General features: G+C 38.8%; 1 protein-coding gene across 19 annotated transcripts in view; it reads left to right on the forward strand.

The window, feature by feature from the left end:
- LIMCH1 (LIM and calponin homology domains 1) overlaps positions 1-20,902 on the forward strand; it is a 352,171-nt gene that overhangs the window by 151,567 nt on the left and 179,702 nt on the right. For all 19 annotated transcript variants that reach the window (XM_010384733.2, XM_010384727.2, XM_010384765.2 and 16 more), the window contains exon 3: positions 14,523-14,592. Coding sequence is in view for 18 of the 19 variants with exons in the window: in XM_010384727.2 (XP_010383029.2) it covers positions 14,523-14,592 (70 nt within the window). In the remaining variant the exon portion in view is untranslated. The remainder of the gene's footprint in view (positions 1-14,522; positions 14,593-20,902) is intronic.

Here is a 20,902-nt window from a genome sequence, read left to right on the forward strand (position 1 = left end):
TCTCCATTCAAACTGTTCATTGGACATCAATTACAAAGTCTACTCTGGGAGCTGTTGTGTGCACTTGAGCATCTTGCCTTTGGAATATTCTCAAGCTCATCCATCTTTGTAAATATTCTGTTCGTTAAAAATTATATGATCCTTGTCACTTCCTTTCTCCTAAAACACACTCTTACATGACCCAGACCCAGTAGGGCATTTACAGAGTTTGTTTTGAAGCTTCCTAGAAATGTGTTTGAAACTTATTTTAGCAGAATTGTCACTTGGAACCACTTCCCTCAACATGCGGCGATTCCCTCATCCTATTAATCTGCTCCTTAATACATCTTAAAATTCTCCTGACTTGAATCTCAGGCTAATCTTTCTCCTCCTGAACGAATTTTTGACAGATATTTTAGAATGATCAATTGATTTAAGAAAATACAGCAACTGGTTTAAATGTGGGCTACTCATGTGGTAGATGAGAAACTGGCCTAGCCCATTGCCTGCCTGTGGGGTTACATGCTGGATTAGGCTTTGCTTAAGTTTAAGAGGATTTAGTAGCTCTAATTGTATTTCCTTAATAATCCATTTTTTGATTGTCTCTAATGGGCTGTCAGGCTTGGTGGGCTGACTTCCCATGATGAAGTGTGCAAAATCCCCGCCTCACCTGTTTTGAATGTTCCCTTTGGTTAATCAAAGGAGTGGACTTTTTCTTAAATAGCCTACTAAGGACCCCGTTTATAAATGATTTTTTTTTTTTTTTGAGATGGAGTTTCATTCTTGTCACCTAGGCTGGAGTGCAGTGGCATGATCTCGGCTTGCTGCAACCTCTGCTTCCTGGGTTCAAGCGATTCTGCTGCTTCAGCCTTCTGAGTAGCTGGGATTACAGGCATCTGCCACCATGCCTGGCTAATTTTTGGATTTTTAGTAGAGACGGGATTTCACCGTGTTGGGCAGGCTGGTCTTGAACTCCTGCCCTCAGGTGATCTGCCCACCTTGAACTCCCAAAGTGCTGGGATTACAGGTGTGAGCCACCATGCTCCACCAAGTGATTTCTTTAAAAAGTTAACTGTGAAGAAATAGACTTCCTTCTTGGTATCAAGAGGTAGAAAGAGTGAATAAAAAGAAAAAGTGAGGACTGTATGTCGGAGTGATTAGCTCTAGTGCTTGGCCTTCCTTAAGCCACTGCAGACTCTGCTGGGAGGCTAACATTCCCAAACCTGGCTTCATCATGACTGGTGACCTCTTCCCAGAAGATGGGACATGATTCAAGTTCATTTGCCTGGAACACTGTGTTTCTCTGTCTGGGTGCAATGATTCTATTCAACTCGTCAGCCCTGTCCATTTGCACTGGCCACAGAGGTTGATCTATTGTTCCTACGATTCTCTTTGTGCTTCCCTACTTTGTATCTTTCTTACATTTGCTTCTAGTCACCTGGGGTGCTGTATTCCCTGTCCATTTCCATCTCCTTAAATCCCAAACACACACAGTGGGCACCTTTCCCTCCACCACAACATCCCCAGTGCTGCAACCTGAATTCAGTCTTCTGAGCGCCCATGGCTGCGACAGCCATTGGCTGTGACAGCCATACATCCCAAAGTGGAGATGACAACCCTGATTTCAAGTGCTATCTCCCTCATTTCTCGTTAGAAGGAGAAATTTTGGCTGTGCCTAGAGCAAGTCATTTGTCTCACACATGGCACTGCTCATGAAGTTGGATATTTTAACTTTCTATTAGATGATAAATTCCTTGAAGTAGTGACAGTGACTCACCCGTCTTTGTATGCCTAATGGTGCTTGCACATGGCAGGCATGTAGTAAGCTTTTGAAGGGAGGATGGGAAAAAGAAAAAATTCATACTTTTGAAGTTATTGATATGTTTATAACTAACCAGTAAATGTATAGTAAAACACTACAATTTTAACTTGGTATGGATCATAGACATAAATGTAAGAGCTAAAACTACAAAACTCTTAGAATAAAACATGGCAGTAAATCTTTGTGACCTTGGATTAGGCAATCATTTTTTACATATAACATCAAAAATACAAGTGACAAGAAAACATAAATCAATTGGGCGATATCAAAATTAAAAACTTTTGTCCTGCAAATGATACCATCTCTCAACCCACAGAATGGGAAAAATATTTGCAAATCATATATCTGATAAGAAGCTTATATCCAAAATATATAAAGAGCTCTTATAACTCAATAATAAAAAGATAACCCAATTTAAAAATGGATAAAATATCTGAATAGACATTTCTCCAGAGAAGCTACAAAAATGACTAGTAAGTACATAAAAAAGATGTTCAACATTGTTAGTCTTGAGAGAAATGCAAATCAAATCCACAGTGAAATACCACTTCACACCTACTAGGATGGCTATAATAAAAAAGGAAGACAGTAAGAAGTGTGGCATGATGTGGAGAAATGAGAACTTTCATGCATTACTTGCAGGGTTGTAAAATGACGTAGCCATTTTGGAAAACAGTTTGGCAGTTCCTCAAAAGGTTCGACATTAAGTTACCATATGACCCAGCTGTTATACTCCTAAGTACATACCGAAGAAAAGTGAAAACATACATCCACACAAAATCTTGTAGTCAAATGTTCGTAGCAGCATTATTCATAATAACCAAAAGGTAGAAACACCCAAATGTCCACAGAGTGATGAATGGATAGATCAAATGTGGTATATCCTTGCAATGCAATGTTATTTGACCCTAGAAAGGAATGAAGCATTGATGCATGCTACAACATGGATGAACCTTGGATGAACCTTAAAAACATAATGTTAAGTGAAAGAAACCAGTCATAAAAGACTACACATTATATAATTTCATTTATATACATGTCCAGAATAGGCAAATCTATAGAGACAGAAGGCAGATTAGTGGTTGCTTGGAGCTGGAAGTTGTGGGTGAGTAAGAGGGGAAGTGAAAAGTAATGGATTTGGGGCTTCTACTAGTGGAAGGGAAACTAAAATTAGTTTTTAGTGATGGTTGCATAATCCTGTGAATGTACACTTTCAATGGGTAAACTGTATGTGAATTGTATCTCAAGTTGTTGAAACATACACACACACACACATACACACACACACAGTGGAATTTAAATTCTTGACTTCAAGATGTTTAAAATGTCATCTGGAAGAATCATTCCAAATATCATTTAGTTTATTTCTGATGTACTAGTATCATATTGTAAAGTGCTGCTTATATTTTAGAACATCATTGAAGAGAATGTTTCATAGATTGGTGACATTTATATTGTCTACTTAAAGGGAGATATAAAGAAAATTACAAAAGTAAAACTAAAAAAGGCAAGTTCATTAAGATCAGAAATAGTTACATCAGACAAAGAAAGGCGATGGAGTGGAAGAACGAGAAGATGTTATTACTTAAATACTACATGGCTTTTGCATCACTTAAAACTCTTCTGCTGCAGATGAAAAGGCTTTGCTTGCTGTGTGATGATTTTCCAGCCAGAGCCTCTGGCCTCAAGAACATATTCCCCAGTCCTCTGAATAAAACTGTATTTTGTATTTCTGCTGCATGCCCAGTAAAGGAGAATAATGTGTGCTGCCCAAGGAGAGATGGCCATATTGTTTTCTCCTTGCCCCATTTGTATATCCCGTAGTACATCAAAAAAGAAGGACCAAGAGACTTTACTGCTTCCTTTGGAGCCAACCAGCTCCTAACTCTTCTTTAGAGAGGAACAGGGGGACTCCACTCATTCCCACCCCCTCTTTCACAGACCAACAGGAAGTTCATGCAGTAATAACTGGCGGGAAGGAACTAAAAGCCTATCAGGTGATCCTTTCTCCAGTGTAGTTGCTTGAATCCAACTTTACTCTTGGTCCTGAGAGAATGATTCATATGTGATCATGATAACTCCTACCTGTAATCGCAGCATGTTGGGAGGCCAAGGCAGGCGGATCACCTGAAGTCAGGAGTTCAAGACCATCCTGGCCAACATGGCAAAACCCCATTTCTACTAAAAAATATGAAAAGTAGCCGGGTGTGGTGGTGCATGCCTGTAATCCCAGCTACTTGGGAGGCTGAGGCAGGAGAATTGCTTGAACTCGGGAGGTGGAGGTTCCAGTGAGCTGAGATCTTGCCACTGTACTCTAGCCTGGGTGACAGAGAGAGACTCCATCTAAAAAAAAAAAAAAAAAAAAAAAAGAGTTACTAACGACAACAAAAGTTATAAAATCGTTAGCAGATCTACAGTCCGTGATAGTTCCAAAACTGATGTTTTGAGTCCTTCCCAATACTTTATAATGTTGCTCATTTCATTAACAATTCACTCAACAAACAAAGATTGAGGCCCTTACCAAGGACTGGTCCTTATACTAGAGCTGGAGTTACAGAGAGGACTAACCCTTTGCCTGATGAAGAAGCCAGATAGTTTCTGTGATGTGTGATAAATAGGGAAGCCAAACAGTGTTGAGACACAGAGGTGGAAGGTACAGTCTCTACTTAAGAAATGGTTCCGTGAGGAGGTAACATTTAAACTGGGTTTTGAAGGATGAGTAGGAATTTGCTAGGCCACAAAGGAGTGAGAGGAGGCCTGTGGGAAAGGCAGTTCAGGGGAGGAAGCAGTAAGCATGTGAAAGTGCCTAGCTGTATGAAGAGGCTTTGCATGTTCAGGGTCAAAGGCTAGGACAAGTGTGAGGTGGGGCAGACTAGAGGTGAGAGGTAGGTATAAGGTCAGTTTGTGAACAGTCTTGAATAACATGGTAAGGACTTTCAACAGTATCCAGTGAGCAATAGGCAGCCAGCACAGTCTCTATACAGAAGAGCAATGGATTTGCTTTTTAGACAATTACCTCTGGTGGCAATGGAGGCTTTTGATTGCTTTCTGCTGTGCCCCAAATACAAATAGATGTATAAAACACCATGCCTCCCAAGGAGCAGGAGAAATGCTTACCACACCTATCTTGCTATGCCTGTCCTTAGTTTACATCCTTACTGTGCACATCTACATCTCAGAAGTTCTCTTCCAAGTTACTTGTTTAGAACTTGGAAGTTATTTGCCTATAGAAGCGGTGTTCTTCACAAAGTCTGACGTAACCCAAACCACATCTGAGATTGTGTCAGCCCCACTGTTGAACCCAGCCTCGTGAGTGTGTCTGGGCTTAGCTGGTGTTGGGTAAACGTTTGATAATGAGATGTGGAATGAATGGGAAGTAGATTCAGAATTCTTATGGCCACATTGGGAGCAGACTCTCCTTTCTCTGCAGCTGTTGGCTTGTCCTCATCATCTTCAGCATGGCAAGTGAGGCTGGGGAGATGGGAGCCTTGAAAACAGTTAAAGCCCGAGTTTGGCAGAACGCAGGGCCGGAGCCAGCTGTGGCTGCAGTGATCATGCAGCCCGGTCTGTGTTTGGAGCTTCTTTCTGCCTTTCCTTTGTCAGCATCCTCCCTTCCTTCCTCCCCATCCCCAGCTTTTCTATTGCCTTCCGCCTGTCTAGAGACTACGCCCATAGAGGCCTGTGCTTCAGAAGGATTGGCATTGTCTCCTTCCCTCACTGCTGTTCTTTCATTGCTTCTAACCTAGCTTTAGCCAGAGGCAGGATGCTCAGGAAGAGAAGTGAGCCAATGATCAACACAGCCAATTTTCACCAGCAGGAGGCCTGCATTGAAATCTGTTTGGAGAAGATGATAATAATGCCTGCCATTTATGAAGCGCATATTGTACACCAGGCCTGTGCCAAGTGCATTACATGCATTGGTTTACTTATTCCACATTCTCAAGCTATGATTAGTAGGTATTTTTGTCTCCATTTGAAAGAGGAGGAAACTGAGGCTTGTGGATGTCAAATGCGTAAATAACTTGCCTAGTGAGTTACAGGGCTAGGATTTGAACTCAGGTCTTTCTGTTTCTGGAGCCTCCTGCTGTTCTTGGAATTTTATGGATCCCAATCCTGGAACACTTTGTTCTGAGAACTTCTTGCTAAAGAAGAGTTGGGAGCTGGCTGTATATTCCACCTCAAGACTGGATACAGAAATCTTCAGAGCTGCATCACAGCAATTTCACCTTCTGAGTTTTCTCTCCACCCTCTTGATAGCAAACCTAGCAATAACTAGGTTTTAGCTGTGCAAAGGAAATACTAATTACAATCATTTAAACATAATTACTACATAGCACAATGATGATTGCACATATCATTGCCTATGTCAGAGTAACTTTAGTCTCCATTTTATTTAGTTATACTAAGTTCTTTTCATGTGTTGGCAGCTTTCATGGTGCATTGATCATGTGTGTCATCCTAAGCTTGTAGCTTATAAAAGCAGGGAGAGTCTTGAGTGGGAAAGGCAGTTTGGGGGTGATTGGGCTTGATTACCAGGTGAAGGCATTTGAAGGGCATCCTGTGGCACTTGGGTGCCTGGAAGTCCTTGGAAGAGGGAAGGAGCCTGGCTAGAGCCAGGTTTTAGCAGTGGTCAGTTTGGGTGCAGTGGGCCTATGGATTAGGATGGCAGAGACTGGTGGCTAGAGATTATCTGTAGAAATGCAGAAAGTGAAGCATCATAGAAAAGCACTCTTTTCAGATTTAGAAACTCGAGTTTATAATCCCAACTCTACTGCTTAGGACCTCTGACCTCAGACATGTGCCTTCACCTCCCGGGGACAGTTCCTTTACTCCTTATCTAGATTATCTGATTTTATTTTTATGCCTTTTGTAGTTCCCAAAGTCCATACTTTCCAGACAACAGGAATAGTTATGCAAAGGATGGACTATAAAAGCGATGGGAAATGGATCAAAGCACTCTGAAGATATTCAAATAATTGCTGTCTGTTCCTTCCCATGCTTATAGTATGGATGATTTTATTAGTGTTAGTATTTTAGTATTAAGTGGGATGTGACAGGCAAGAAGAGGTTTTATTTTTCCCCCTAGAAAATGTGGGAAAATGGGTCCATTTGTTTACAGTATCCCAAATTTTAGCTCTTCTTCCTTCTGCTGCCATCCCAGCAAGATCCAGAGGAAAGTATGTGCCCAGGTGTTAAACTTCACATTCTGGAACAGGATTTTCTTGGGTACAGTTTACCTGGGCAAAGGCCTCCTGCAGAGGTATAACAGTCAAGATAGCGCTGGGTGCTGTAAGTAATAAACCCCTAAATCTCAGTGGTTTAACACTGTGGAAATGTATTTCCACTCTTGTATGGCCTAATGTTGGCAACAGGGAAGGATGGAGACAACTCTGCTTTAGGCAGTTATTTAGGGACACCAGCTAATAGAGACTCCATCTTCAACACACAACTTCCGAGGACTTCCAGATGTCAAACTCTAACTAGTAAATGTGGAGGAGAGAGAATGGAGAATTGTTTGAGAGGGTTTTTAGGGCCAGGCCTACATGTGATACAATTACTCTGCCTGTGCTCCATTGGCCAGCACTCTATTATATAGCCACAGCAAATTGCAAAGGATGCTGGACAATAAAGTCCAGTGTGTGCCCGAGACAGCAGGAAGATAAGTATGGTGAGCAGTCTCTGTCACAGGTGCTGTGTTAGAATACTAATAGCACTGCGGAGCCCTAGAAACTCACGGGGTCAGGCCCAACTTCTTGGAATTCGAAATCTACAAAAACCTTCTAAAGCTCCTATGATCTCTTCTTACGTGTGCTCCAGGCAAGTGGCTTAAGTGTGACCTACATTTTACACATTCTGAACCGTGCATAGCACCCCACAAGCATTTGGTAGATATTGATGGCAGCTTGCATTCCAACACTCTTGTTCATTTGAAACTCCTCTTTGTTTCATGTTTCACTTTTCCCTATATTTTAGTCAGATTTTCTTGATCTCAGAGGATTTGTTAATTTTCCTGGTTTTGCCTGGACAACTCCAGAAAGAAATCTTTTAAAATGACATCTGTAACAGGTTTATGGTCAAGGTTAAATTGATCGCATGCTTATGCCATGTTATGTTAAATGAAAGTGCATATACTTTCATCCAGGGTACATAGTCAAACCCAGAAAGTGATCAAGGAAACCACATAGAAAAATACTATTGAGCCAAATTAAAAGGGACACAAAGTGGGTGATTTTGTGATCACAGTTGCCTATTGCAGCTGTACAAACCAAGCTAATGAGATGATGATGTAATCTCTTGTTGCAAAGAATAAAATGATTTCCTATGAGATTAAGCATGAACTTTCCAACCTTGTAGTTAAGATTTAGGTAGCTCTTCTGTTCTTCCCGAAATTCTAGGATAATTATTAGAATTAAATTTCTGAGCTGAATAACTTACAGAGTAAGCTCAATCCTTTTTAAATTTGCAGTGCTTTCAGAATTTTACATTTAATGTTCACATTAAAGTCCGGTAACATATAAGCTGCCCATTGCTATAATTCCTAATGTCTAGATGGTCTCATAAGGTACCATTTTGTAGCACTATTCTTAGTGCTGTGCTCCTTGAAGGTCTACTATATGGGCTGTTGGAAGAGTCTGTCTGAAACAGAACCTCTCTCTTCCAGAGTAGGGCTTTGAGGTTGTTTGTTTGTTTGTTTGTTTTTTAAGTTGCAGGTAGAAACAAAGTCTTCACTTTGTATTTCATAATCACAAAATGATGATTGAGAGACTACCACATGCTGGATATTAGGGGTGCAAAGAGTTATTAAATACAGTCTGTGGTTGAATCGGAACATTAGCATCATTCCTGGGTGTCTCAACAATTGTTTCTTTTTTGTTGTTGTTAATTTACTTTAAGTTCTGGGATACATGTGCAGAACGTGCAGGTTCATTACATAGGTATACATGTGCCATGGTGGTTTGCTGCACCTATTAACCCGTCATCTAGGTTTTAAGCCCCAAATGCATTAGGTATTTGTCCTAGTGCTCTCCCTCTTCTTGCCCCCCACCCCTTGACAGCCCCTGGTGTGTGGCGTTCCCCTTCCTGTGTCCATGTGTTCTCATTGTTCAGCTCCCACTTGTAAGTGAGAACATGCGGTGTTTGGTTTTCCCTTCCTATGTTAGTTTGGTGAGGATGATGGTTTACAGCTTCATCCATGTCCCTGCAAAGGACATGAACACATTCTTTTTTACGGCTGCACAGTATTCCATGGTGTATATGTGCCACATTTTCTTTATCCAGTCTATCATTGATGGGCATTTGGGTTGGTTCCAAGTCTTTGCTATTGTAAATAGTGCTGCAGTAAACCTACGTGTGCAGCATTCCATTTGAACAATTGTTTCTTAATCTTTTAAGAACTGTGTTCTATAGAATGTGTGCAAAGCATATCTTTAATTCAGCTTCTCAAAAATTAAGATGGCCATGCATTAGGATGTATGACAGTGAGACACGTATGTGCACCGTTCTGTTCTTCCTGTGGGTTTTTAATCCACTAGTGAGTGTGCCCCACGAGGGGGAGACCTAGGGTTTTCCCTGCCTTTCTTTGTATTCCCAGAACCCAGCTTCAGACCAGACATCATGCATACCCAATAAATGCTTGCTGAGTACATGAAAGAACATATGGTGTAGGCTTACTTGAAATGGGTTGCAGTGTGTTTCAGATTTAGAATGTAAAAGTTTAGTAGACACCATTTCATTTTTGTCATAAAATTAACATTTATTTTTGATTACTCTCAGTGCCATTAACTTGTTTCATAATTAAGGATTATCCAAGATCATAGCTTTTCTTCCTGTTTCTAGTTGTTTCTCACCCGCTGTATGCTGGGCAAGCTATAGACATTTGTTGACTTGATTCATTTACGTGAGATTTTTATCTAAAGGTGGCCAGAGAAAGAGAACAAGCAAAACTTATTTTTATTTTGGTTTTTAGCAACTGGCTAATAGGAACATTGAAACTAACATAGCTTGCAGTTACCTAGCAAAAAGGGAAATGCTCAGTATAGGAAGTGAATGAATTTGCAAGTTTCCATTTATCAAATGCTAGCAACAGACGTCACCCCACTGGATTCTCACCCTAATCCTGAATGGGAGGCAAAGCTTATTTTAAATCCCCATTTTATGAAATGGAAAACTGAGAAGACCCTGATTAAGAAACCTTTCAGTAACTCATAGCTAATATGTGTAGGATTCAACTTTAAAACCTAGGCTACTGACTCCAAATTCACTGCCTCTTCCTCTTCATCAAGCTGAATGTTGTAAGTTATTGGTGATGTTTTATCTATGCTCTCTGATACCTATGATTTTTAATAAGCAGAAATTTTCTATATGCATATAGTTGTAACTTTTTTACCTATTTGCAAACAGTGATGTTTTGAAAATATAAATCAGATTATCTCAGTCTCTGTTTTACAAGTCTTCTTATGCTTCGCATTGAACTTAAGATAAAAAATCAGATGCCTTACCTGGGCCTGGATTTTGCTTACACCGTGGCCCTCTAGTCCCAGACCTCTTCCTTCTATTCACTCTGCTCAGCTACATTGGCCTTCTGGTTGTCTCTTGAATATACCAAGCCCACTCCTACCTCAAAGCCTTTCTGCTGACTGTTCAATCTGCCTGGAACTCTTGTCCTCCAGTCTCTCGTTGGCTAATTCCTTTGTATCATTCAACTTTTTTCTTAAATGTGACCTTCCCAACAGCCTTCAGACCATACAATTAGAGTACTACTGCGTGGCCTATTACTGCACTTGTGTGCTATCTGAAATTTTCTTCTAATTTATTTACCTGTTTTCTGTTCCCCCTACTGCCCCATCCACTCACTGTAACAAGATTACAAATTCCAAAGAATAAGAACTTTGCTTGTCTTGTTCACTGTTGCCCTTCCTGTGCCTAGAATAGTGGACAACACATAGCAGGCACTTGATCAAGGATATTGGATAAATAGTAAATATCTAAAAATAGTTTCTTCTCATTGGCTCTTACATTTTTGACATTTTAAAATTTTCTTTATTTTTGTTGTAGTTGTGAGTATATTTAGCACAAAAGACATGGGATGGTACAAATGCCTAATAGTTTTGTTGTGTAGGATTATGCTAATTTTCCAGAAAATTCATCTTTTAATGAATACAAAGATGATCTCCTACCAGACAGAGAGAACAGACTACCTGTTAAGACCTTTAGCTGTATGTTTTAGGAACCACAGGCAGGAAATTGGCATATGGTTCTGCTGAGTGGAGATATTCCTCCAAGTGGATGACAGCATCCTTTCCTCTGGAATTCCTGGTGATGAGGTTGCAGGTCATCCGTAGAGGGAACTTGGATCCCATGTGTCCTACACTTCACCAACAGACACTGTCTTCCATTTTCCTTTAATTCCCACCTGGTATTGATATTATCCCATTGTATTTAGGTAGTATTTGTTTGGGTTTTTTATTTTTGTGTTTTGTTTTGAATTATGCTTTGATGACACATACTGAGGTTGGACTTTCTAAAGCACCAAACTGTGATATAAAATGGTCTAAGAGGTGAAAACTGTCCCAGCTGTGCTTCAGATTAGCTGTGCGTGTCTCTGGGAAATCTGGGAAATGTTTGGGGTTCATTTTTTCTTCTACAAAAATGGTGGGACACATACATGACCTGTCTCTACAGGGCAGGACTTTTGGGAAATAATGCACCCTAGAAGTTACATAAATATAACATACCATGATCAGCATAATCACTTTAAAGCATGCCATCAATAAGTATTTACTTAAAATATTTATATTTTAACTTATAAAGGACGGCATAGTGGTTTTTAATAAAATTGCAAGTGAATATCCTTGACTCTTACTCAAAAAATCTCTTACACAAAAAATGTCCTTGGTTTAACGCAAAATACAAGATAAGCAGGTGTTGAACATTTCAACAACGTGAATTCAATGTTATCTTTTATTGTTGTGTATTATAAATAGAGCACAGGATTGGAACAATGTTTACCAGAAAAAAAATACAGCTGTCTCAGTCTTGAAAGTGAACATTATGGCTTTTTATTTTTTAATTTACAGTAAAACAGTGTGAGAGAGATCATAGTTTCTGCTTCTTTTAAGTAAGGCCTATTGTTGTAGGTCAGTTGATTGATTGATTGATTTTTTCCAATTTTCCCTTTATGTGATAGGGAAGATTCTGCTATGTAAGTGTAATTTTTACAAAGGATGAATACCATGAAATATTAAAAACAGCTTAAAAATCTAAATATATGTAAAAAGGAGTTTTGGGGCCATCATTACTAAAAATATTAATATAGTTCTTAGATATAAAGGACAAAAAGCATACCTCTTTCAAAGATAATTTTTAAATAATGAATTTTGGGGTGGGACATTTTGTTATTTTTTCTACTTTGCCTAATTAACAACAAGGCTCAGATCTTTGTCTGGTAGCAATGGTATTTCATCTTATTAGGAAAATCTAAAATTATCAGACAGAGTGGTTAATCTGCCAGCTCTGTAGTCATCAGTGGTCCACAGCTATTGAAAACGGCCTAGCTCTATATGTATGGATAAGGGGTCTCCAAGGTAAATTGTTCAACCTCCAAAATACATTGTTAAGTGAAAAACAAGGTGTAGGACAGTGTGTACTATATGCTACACACATATATTTTTAAATTCTATATATTTTTTTTTTATAAATTCTCCTCTGGAAAGTCTTTCAGGTTGCCTTCAGAGAGTGGGCTGGAGTCCTGTGGTACAAAGGTGACAGTAAGATATTTTACTATATATCCTTTTGATGCTTTTGAATTGTCAACAGCTGTACACAAATATTATCTTAAAATTCAGTTTAAAATGACACTGTTAAAAACTAGTAAGAAACGCAATGTATCTGAGAAAAGCAAAAGTAGTGAGTAAAAGAATTTTGTACATTTAAAAATGTGACTTTGGAGATATCTATCTGTGTATTTTAAACCAGGAGATTTGGGATATTTACACCACCTGATAGAATGCATTGATCTAAGAAATTTGGGTTCTAGGCCCGAGTGTGCTACTAATCAGCTCTGGGGAAGTCACTTAGACTTCAATTCAGACTTCACTAGGACTCAGTTTTCTGAACTATAAAATGAGAAGAGTGAACAAATTCCTTCCAACTGGTGACACCAGTAATTCAAAAATAAGTTATAAAGAAGCATTTTTAAAAGGTTAAATTTATGGTTAAAAAATAAGTGCATTCATGAAAAGAGCAGCCAGCTTGGCTCTCTGTGGGCAAAACAGCACTTGTGCACTGTGAGTACTGCCTCTTGGTGGCAGCATGTTGGAATTGCAGTGAAAATTACTGAGAGCAGCCAATTAATCTTGCATGCAAAAATGGAATATCCTGTCACAATCACTGTATGGACATTTGTCAACATATAAATATATAGTGGTATCAAAGTCAAAGATAGTTTAAATTCAAGACTATTAAACCATTTGAAAAATTTTTGTTACTGATCTGTAGAAATCTGGCAAGCATAGGTTCTTTATAATTTGTTATAACCTTGGATTGCATGAATTTTAACAGAGGTCAGCAAACTTTTTCCATAAAGCACCAAATAGTGAAGATTGTATGCTTTGTGGCCCCTCAGGTCTCCATTGTAACTATTCAATTCTGCAGCTGTAACACAAAAGTAGCCATAGACAATATGTAAATGAATGAGGATGGTTATATTCCTGTTCCAGTAAGACTTTATTTATAAGTACAGGTGTTGGACCAGATTTGGCCCAGGGATTGTAGTTTGTTGACCTCTCAATTATAATACACTCCTACCCTAAGTTTCTCTTTGCACAGTATTCTAAGTTACCTAATTGCCTGATTCCCGAACGTGGAAATAATATTCTACATTCTCCAGGCCTTTACCTTCAATCACTTATTTATGAATAACCTACTTTGCAAATGCTACACTTTACCCAATTACCCCGATGCTAACCATATTTTAGTTTTATAAGTTGCTTTCCTTGTTTCTGTTCACTCTGGATTTTTATGTCCTGAAAACAAGCAATGATAGTTGTTTCTCTTGCATTCCCTTGCTTGTGTAACCATTGTTATATAATTTCAATCATTAGCTGAAAATCTTTTGCTCAAATATCTTTTGTACCTAGGGACTGTTGGTCAGCCTTGTTTAAAATCTTCAGAATATGATTGGCTAACCTCTTATTAAACATATTCTTCCCTTTTTAAAGTGAAGCTCAACCATTTTGGAAAAGCCACTCTCCTCAAAGAGCGAGTAGGGTCTAACTTAGAATTTGTCTTGGCAAATCATTTGTAAAGATAGATACTGGTCTTTGAATTTAGTGCATCCCTGGAGAGATCCCTGTCTTAGCCAGGAAAATTGGCAACAAGCTTTACCTGAGTTGTAATACCTGGCTCCAGTTCCAGATAATTCCCTCACAACCTCAATCCAGCTCTCCCCCTTGTCCTTTTCCTTGAAGCCCTCTTCAGTCTCTACCCTTTCTCCTCTCTCAACATTTCTAAATTCTAAAACTTCACCTGCCATGGACCAACTTGATATTGACAAAGCTCTTCACTTATATGCATGAAAGCTGATAGATTATTGAGATTTACTACATGCTTTGAATTCACTGCTTTTCCTATCCAGCAATTTAGCTGTAGCCCTGGATAAAGGTGATTTGTGTGATCCATCTTGCTTTATGTCTCACTTGACATTCTGCCTTTTTCATGACAGGTTGCTGAATGCTATAAAGCCAGGACTTGTTAAAAAGATCAATAGATTGCCTACCCCCATTGCAGGACTGGTGAGTATGTGGAATTGAGATTTATTTTCCTATATTCCTTTGCTCTAACCTAGGGGTCATGACAGTACCATTTATTACAGTTGTCTCCCACAATATATATTCCACTTGAATGAGAACGCATTGAATCCATTAAACGAAGAGGTCACTTAAAATGAAAGATTGCAGTCATGCCTAAATGGCATGTTAATCTTTGTTGGTGTTTTTTCCATGAGTGATAAGGACCTTCATTCTCAAAGAGCTAAATTTGTTTTGGGGTGAGAGGCTGATAATTAGGTTGACCCTTGGGGGAGGAATGTGATTTTAATTACATTTTCTCATTTCAGTTCATCACTGCGTTCCCCTAGAATGGAGGGTAGAGGAGGTAGAGAGAAAGAATTTTAAGAGAAAACAATAATGTCGTAATAAATTGCTGTTTTCAACATTATAATCTACTTGGGTTTAAATACCTCAATTGTAGACCAACTATTCTGAAGACATCCTGGGACACTAAGGTGGTCTGACATCATCTGGAAAAACTGTTTAAACAGAATCCTTGCCCTTCTGAACTTATCCACATAAAATCTAAAACTTACATGTTCATATGTGGTTAGAAGCAGAATATTTTTTTCTTGCAGTGATATGTCTTATAATTCTTGGCAACTAATTTTAATTGCTTCATCGATGTTGCCTTTGTGTAGAAAAAGGAAAGAAGTAAAAGATCAGGAAGACAATCAAGTCTTAGTTTCGGAAGGAATTGGCATATGTGTGTGTGCGCGTGCACACACACGCACACAGAGAGAGAGAGCTGAGGAAGTATATAGCTTGGTAATGACTCACTGATTGTTTCCATTGTGATCGCCTTCTGCGCATGTGGTTTTGCAGAAAGCAATGAGAAGAATGTCAAGAATTTAAGCAGGATCCTACATAGACCTTACTGATTGTTGTTAAAAAGCTTCTTAGCCATATCACGATGACTAATTGAAATTAGATGTGACAAAAAACCAATTGTGTTTGAGAACTGTGAGGGGTCCTTGGAGGAAGGTACATGGTTTCAGCAAATTGAATGAAATAGATGTTTTCTTGAAGAACTGCCATTTCTGCAGATACATTTTATTCCCCATATTGATTGGTAGTGAACTGGTGATTAGTCGTTAAAAATCCTTCTAATTTTGTTCTTCAGAATCATGTAACCAAGTAAGTTAATATTGAGATAGATACATATATTTGGAAGGAATATATTTGAATAGTTCCATAAAATAAATAATATATGAGTATTATATATTAATGTGTACATATATCAATTATTTTAAAACATTTAGTAAATTCACCTCTTCTAAATGTTAAAGCCAAGGTCTTAATGATCCTGATGAATATCTGTCCCTAAGCCTATGGCAACTTTGGACCTTGGAGCTCTGGGGTTTAATGTTATAGAAGCAAAATTTGCAGCATAAAACTAAGGAAGGCCCCAGGAAGATCCAGATGAGGAGAAACAAGTCGCTCCCAGTTCAGTAGCTAAAGAGAAAAGGGTTTCGAAACCTCAATTTAAAATGGAAATCATAAATAATTTTAGTAAAATTAACTCTTAGTGGCACATGCATTTGTCTTTATATTACTTCCTGTCACAGATCGAATGTTGTTTCTCACATATTGCCTCTGTCTTGGAGCATTCAGGCAACTTGATACAAGAAGGCAAGGTGACCTCATCTTCTTTCCTTCTATTTATGTTCTTGACTAGTATTCCTCTACTTTCTTTTTCCATTTGGATTTCCTTTTCACACTTTGTCCTTGCTATTGGGTTTTTTTTTTTTTTTTTGCCCTTTTTCAGTGAACACCTCCCCTACTTACCTTCACCCTGTATCAGTTATATTTTATTTACTAATTTATTATCTTTAGTCCAAAAAAATACTTTCTTTTTTTTTTTTTTAATTATACTTTAAGTTCTAGGGTACATGTGCATAACGTGCAGGTTTGTTACATATGTATATTTGTGCCATGTTGGTGTGCTGCACCCATCAACTCGTCAGCACCCATCAATTCATCATTATATCATGTATAACTCCCAATGCAATCCCTCCCCGCTTCCCCCTCCCCATGCTAGGCCCCAGTGTGTGATGTTCCCCTTCTCGAGTCCAAGTGATCTCACTGTTCAGTTCCCACCTATGAGTGAGAACATGCGGTGTTTGGTTTTCTGTTCTTGTGATAATTTGCTAAGAATGATGGTTTCCAGCTGCATCCATGTCCCTACAAAGGACGCAAACTCATCCTTTTTTATGGCTGCATAGTATTCCATGGTGTATATGTGCCACATTTTCTTAATCCAGTCTGTCACAGATGGACATTTGGGTTGATTCCAAGTCTTTGCTATTGTGCATAGTGCCGCAATAAACATACGTGTACATGTGTCTTTGTAGTAGAATAATTTATAATCCTTTGGGTATATACCCAGTAGTGGGATGGCTGGGTCATATGGTACATCTAGTTCTAGATCCTTGAGGAATTGCCATACTGTTTTCCATAATGGTTGAACTAGTTTACAATCCCACCAACAGTGTAAAAGTGTTCCTATTTCTCCACATCCTCTCCAACACCTGTTGTTTCCTGACTTCTTAATGATTGCCATTCTAACTGGTGTGAGATGGTATCTCATTGTGGTTTTGATTTGCATTTCTCTGATGGCGAGTGATGATGAGCATTTTTTCATGTGTCTGTTGGCTGTATGAATGTCTTCTTTTGAGAAATGTCTGTTCATATCCTTTGCCCACTTTTTGATGTGGTTGTTTGTTTTTTTCTTGTATATTTGTTTGAGTTCTTTGTAGATTCTGGATATTAGCCCTTTGTCAGATGAGTAGGTTGCAAAAATTTTCTCCCATTCTGTAGGTTGCCTGTTCACTCTGATGGTAGTTTCTTTTGCTGTGCAGAAGCTCTTTAGTTTAATTAGATCCCATTTGTCAATTTTGGCTTTTGCTGCCGTTGCTTTTGGTGTTTTAGACATGAAGTCCTTGCCCATGCCTATGTCCTGAATGGTACTACCTAGATTTTCTTCTAGGGTTTTATGGTATTAGGTCTAACATTTAAGTCTCTAATCCATCTTGAATTAATCTTTGTATAAGGAGTAAGGAAAGGATCCAGTTTCAGCTTTCTACTTATGGCTAGCCAATTTTCCCAGCACCATTTATTAAATAGGGAATCCTTTCCCCATTTCTTGTTTCTCTCAGGTTTGTCAAAGATCAGATGGCTGTAGATGTGTGGTATTATTTCTGAGGGTTCTGTTCCATTGGTCTATATCTCTGTTTTGGTACCAGTACCATGCTGTTTTGGTTACTGTAGCCTTGTAGTATAGTTTGAAGTCAGGTAGCGTGACGCCTCCAGCTTTGTCCTTTTGACTTAGGATTGTCTTAGCAATGCGGGCTCTTTTTTGGTTCCATATGAACTTTAAAGCAGTTTTTTCCAATTCTGTGAAGAAACTCATTGGTAGCTTGATGGGGATGGCATTGAATCTATAAATAACCTTGGGCAGTATGGCCATTTTCACGATATTGATTCTTCCTATCCATGAGCATGGTATGTTCTTCCATTTGTTTGTGTCCTCTTTTATTTCACTGAGCAGTGGTTTGTACTTTCTTAAGTCACCTACTACCCATTCACTAGTGACTTCTGAATCTACAAATCTGGTCAAACTCTTTTCCTTTGCTCCATTTGCCTTCAGATCAACATTTCCACAAAAAGCAGAGCACTAGTTATGGCCCTGGTGGGAAACAGATTGCCAACCCACAACCCCCTGTTATGTTCATGTACTTCCAGGGTTCTCACGTCATGCCTGTGCCTCCCTTTCTATGCTCATGTTCTTGTCTGTGTCCATGACTTCAGCTCTCCATGATATGGACCCAAAGCAGCATTTCTCATCAAGTACTCTCTCCTGAACTCCAGACCTGGTGTTCTGTCTACTGGACAGTTCCATCTGGATTTCCTACAAGCACCTCAAACTTAACATATATTCAAATGAGACTTGAATGACCAGTCCCGTGCACCTATTTCCCAATGTCAGTGAAGGCATCATAGACATGCAGTCGCACCAATTCAGCTATCAAATAATTTTCCCATCTGTCTACTTGTCTGCATTTCCTTGGCCACTGCCCCAGAGCAGGCCATCCTCATCTCTTGCCTGGACTATAATAGTTGACTCACAGTTCCACACTCTTCACTCCCATGAATGACGCCTTTTCTTGTGGTGTGTGTTATTCATTGAATGTTTTCCCCCTGCTCTTTTTGACAAAATTATATTTGTCTATCAAGATCTAACACAGACTAACACATCTTTTAAGTTAAAAAATAAAAAATTAAATAAAACTACAGATCTAACACAAAACAGCCTCCTTTGTAAAACCTTTAGTATTTATAGTCCATTATGGTCTTTTATTATAGAATACAGAGAGTATCCCCTGGTATAGGAGAAAATGAGTTAATACTTGAGAGACAAAAAAGTCAGCTCTGTTTTGAAATATATTTTGGAAAGTAAGATTTTGAATAACTATGGTTAACAGTTTGAAATTAAAGGCCTGTAAATGGTTTCATATTCATGTTAAGACACTATGTCTTTAAGTAGTTGGCCATGATCAAACTTACTGATATCTATAATGGGTCCGAATGATGTTAGATGTCCTGGCGATGCACTAAGAAATCACAACAGATCTCAGGAAACAATCTGACAAATCTACATTCAGGGACATACTGCAAAACAGCTGGCCTGTCCTCTTCACCACTGTCAGCATCATTAAAAATACTGCCCCATTCCCAAAAGGCTGAACAACTGTTGTAGATTAAAGATGACTAAAGAAATATGACAGCCTCATGCAGTGCATGATCCTTAATTGGGAAAAAGCAACTATAATAGACATTACTGAGACAATTGGGGAAATTTAAGTATAAATTGAGTATTAGATAATAGTATTCTCTCAGTGTTATATTTCCTGTATGTGATAGTTGTCTCTGTGTATATAGGAGAATACTCTTGATCTTAGACAGCAAATATATATGCTGGAGTATTCTGAGATGAAATGTCTTGATGTATACAACCAATCCTGAATATGTTTAGCAAAAAAATTCTGGGTACATAATATATAATTTCATATACACATAGAGATAAGAAGGAAGGAAGGAAAGAAAGGAAGGAAGGGAGGGAGGAAGGAAGGGAAGAAGGGTGGAAATATGGCAAAATACTGTCTCTAGATAAAGGGTGTACAGGGGTCATGGTACTATTCTTGCAACCTTTTGGTACGTTTGAAGTCTTTCAATATAAAAAGTTGAGGATTAAAATACATTAAATCTGTTATTGTCAGGTGAGACATAGGGAACCTCAAGTAATAGATTTGAAGATGGCAGAGATCATCTTGTTAGTAGAGATGCAGCCTTTGTGTGAGGGCATTTTTCAAACAATATTTTCTTCTTCCTAATATTCAAGACAGTCAGGAAAGGGCAGGTAGAAAAATCCCTGAAATGCTTCTGAATACATCAGATTGGATTTTTAACTTTGTCAGGGGTTGACAGGCCACTGACCGTCTATTGATCAAGAAGTCTGTAGTAGCAGGGGCCATAGAGATCTGAGAAATGTGGCCAGAGGGTTTCTATGCCTGGAACCCATGCCCGTGTGTCTTAATGGGCTAGTGTTGATAAGCCAGTCCATTAAGGTGGCCCAGCTGCTTGACTTGAAGATAAATAGAAAAGTGTGTTTTCACATAGCAATCTCAAATTATAAACATATGTAGATTTACAAAGGCATGAATAGGTGTATTTTAGCCCCTGAGTTAAGCTGTGGTTACAAAGAATTCAGGGGTGAAGGTGTTAAAACAAAGTAGTTGAAAATCATTTCCTGGCAAGAATGCAAAGACACTGGATCTGGGTCTGCATTTCTTCTCTAACGATTGCTGACATATGAAGCCGTGTGGTGACTGCCTGCAGATGCTTGCATTCTCTTTTAGGTGTTGGTGATACTGTTTGCTGCTGCCAAAGAGAAAGTCCTCAAATTTAGGTCTTGGCATACCAAAGTTTTTAAAAACGCTGCACTTCAGTCTGCTAGCTCGTCAGTTTTGTACAATGGAGCCACATCTTGAAACTCAATTTAGTGGTCATTAGAGATCATGCTAAATGTTGTTTCATCCCAGGAGCTTTGGGTTTTGTGCAAAAGTCGTGAATGTATGAAATCTTTGCCTTTGTAAATCTACATATGTTTATTGGAGTTTGGGGATTAAGCTTTTTCTTGCACAGATTTGAATTGTGACAGCCATCGTGTGTGCACATATGCACATGTGAAGTATAATTGGAAATAGATGGTATT

This window comes from Rhinopithecus roxellana, chromosome 2 (genome assembly GCF_007565055.1).
Source record: "Rhinopithecus roxellana isolate Shanxi Qingling chromosome 2, ASM756505v1, whole genome shotgun sequence".
Classification (NCBI taxonomy): Eukaryota; Metazoa; Chordata; class Mammalia; order Primates; family Cercopithecidae; genus Rhinopithecus; species Rhinopithecus roxellana.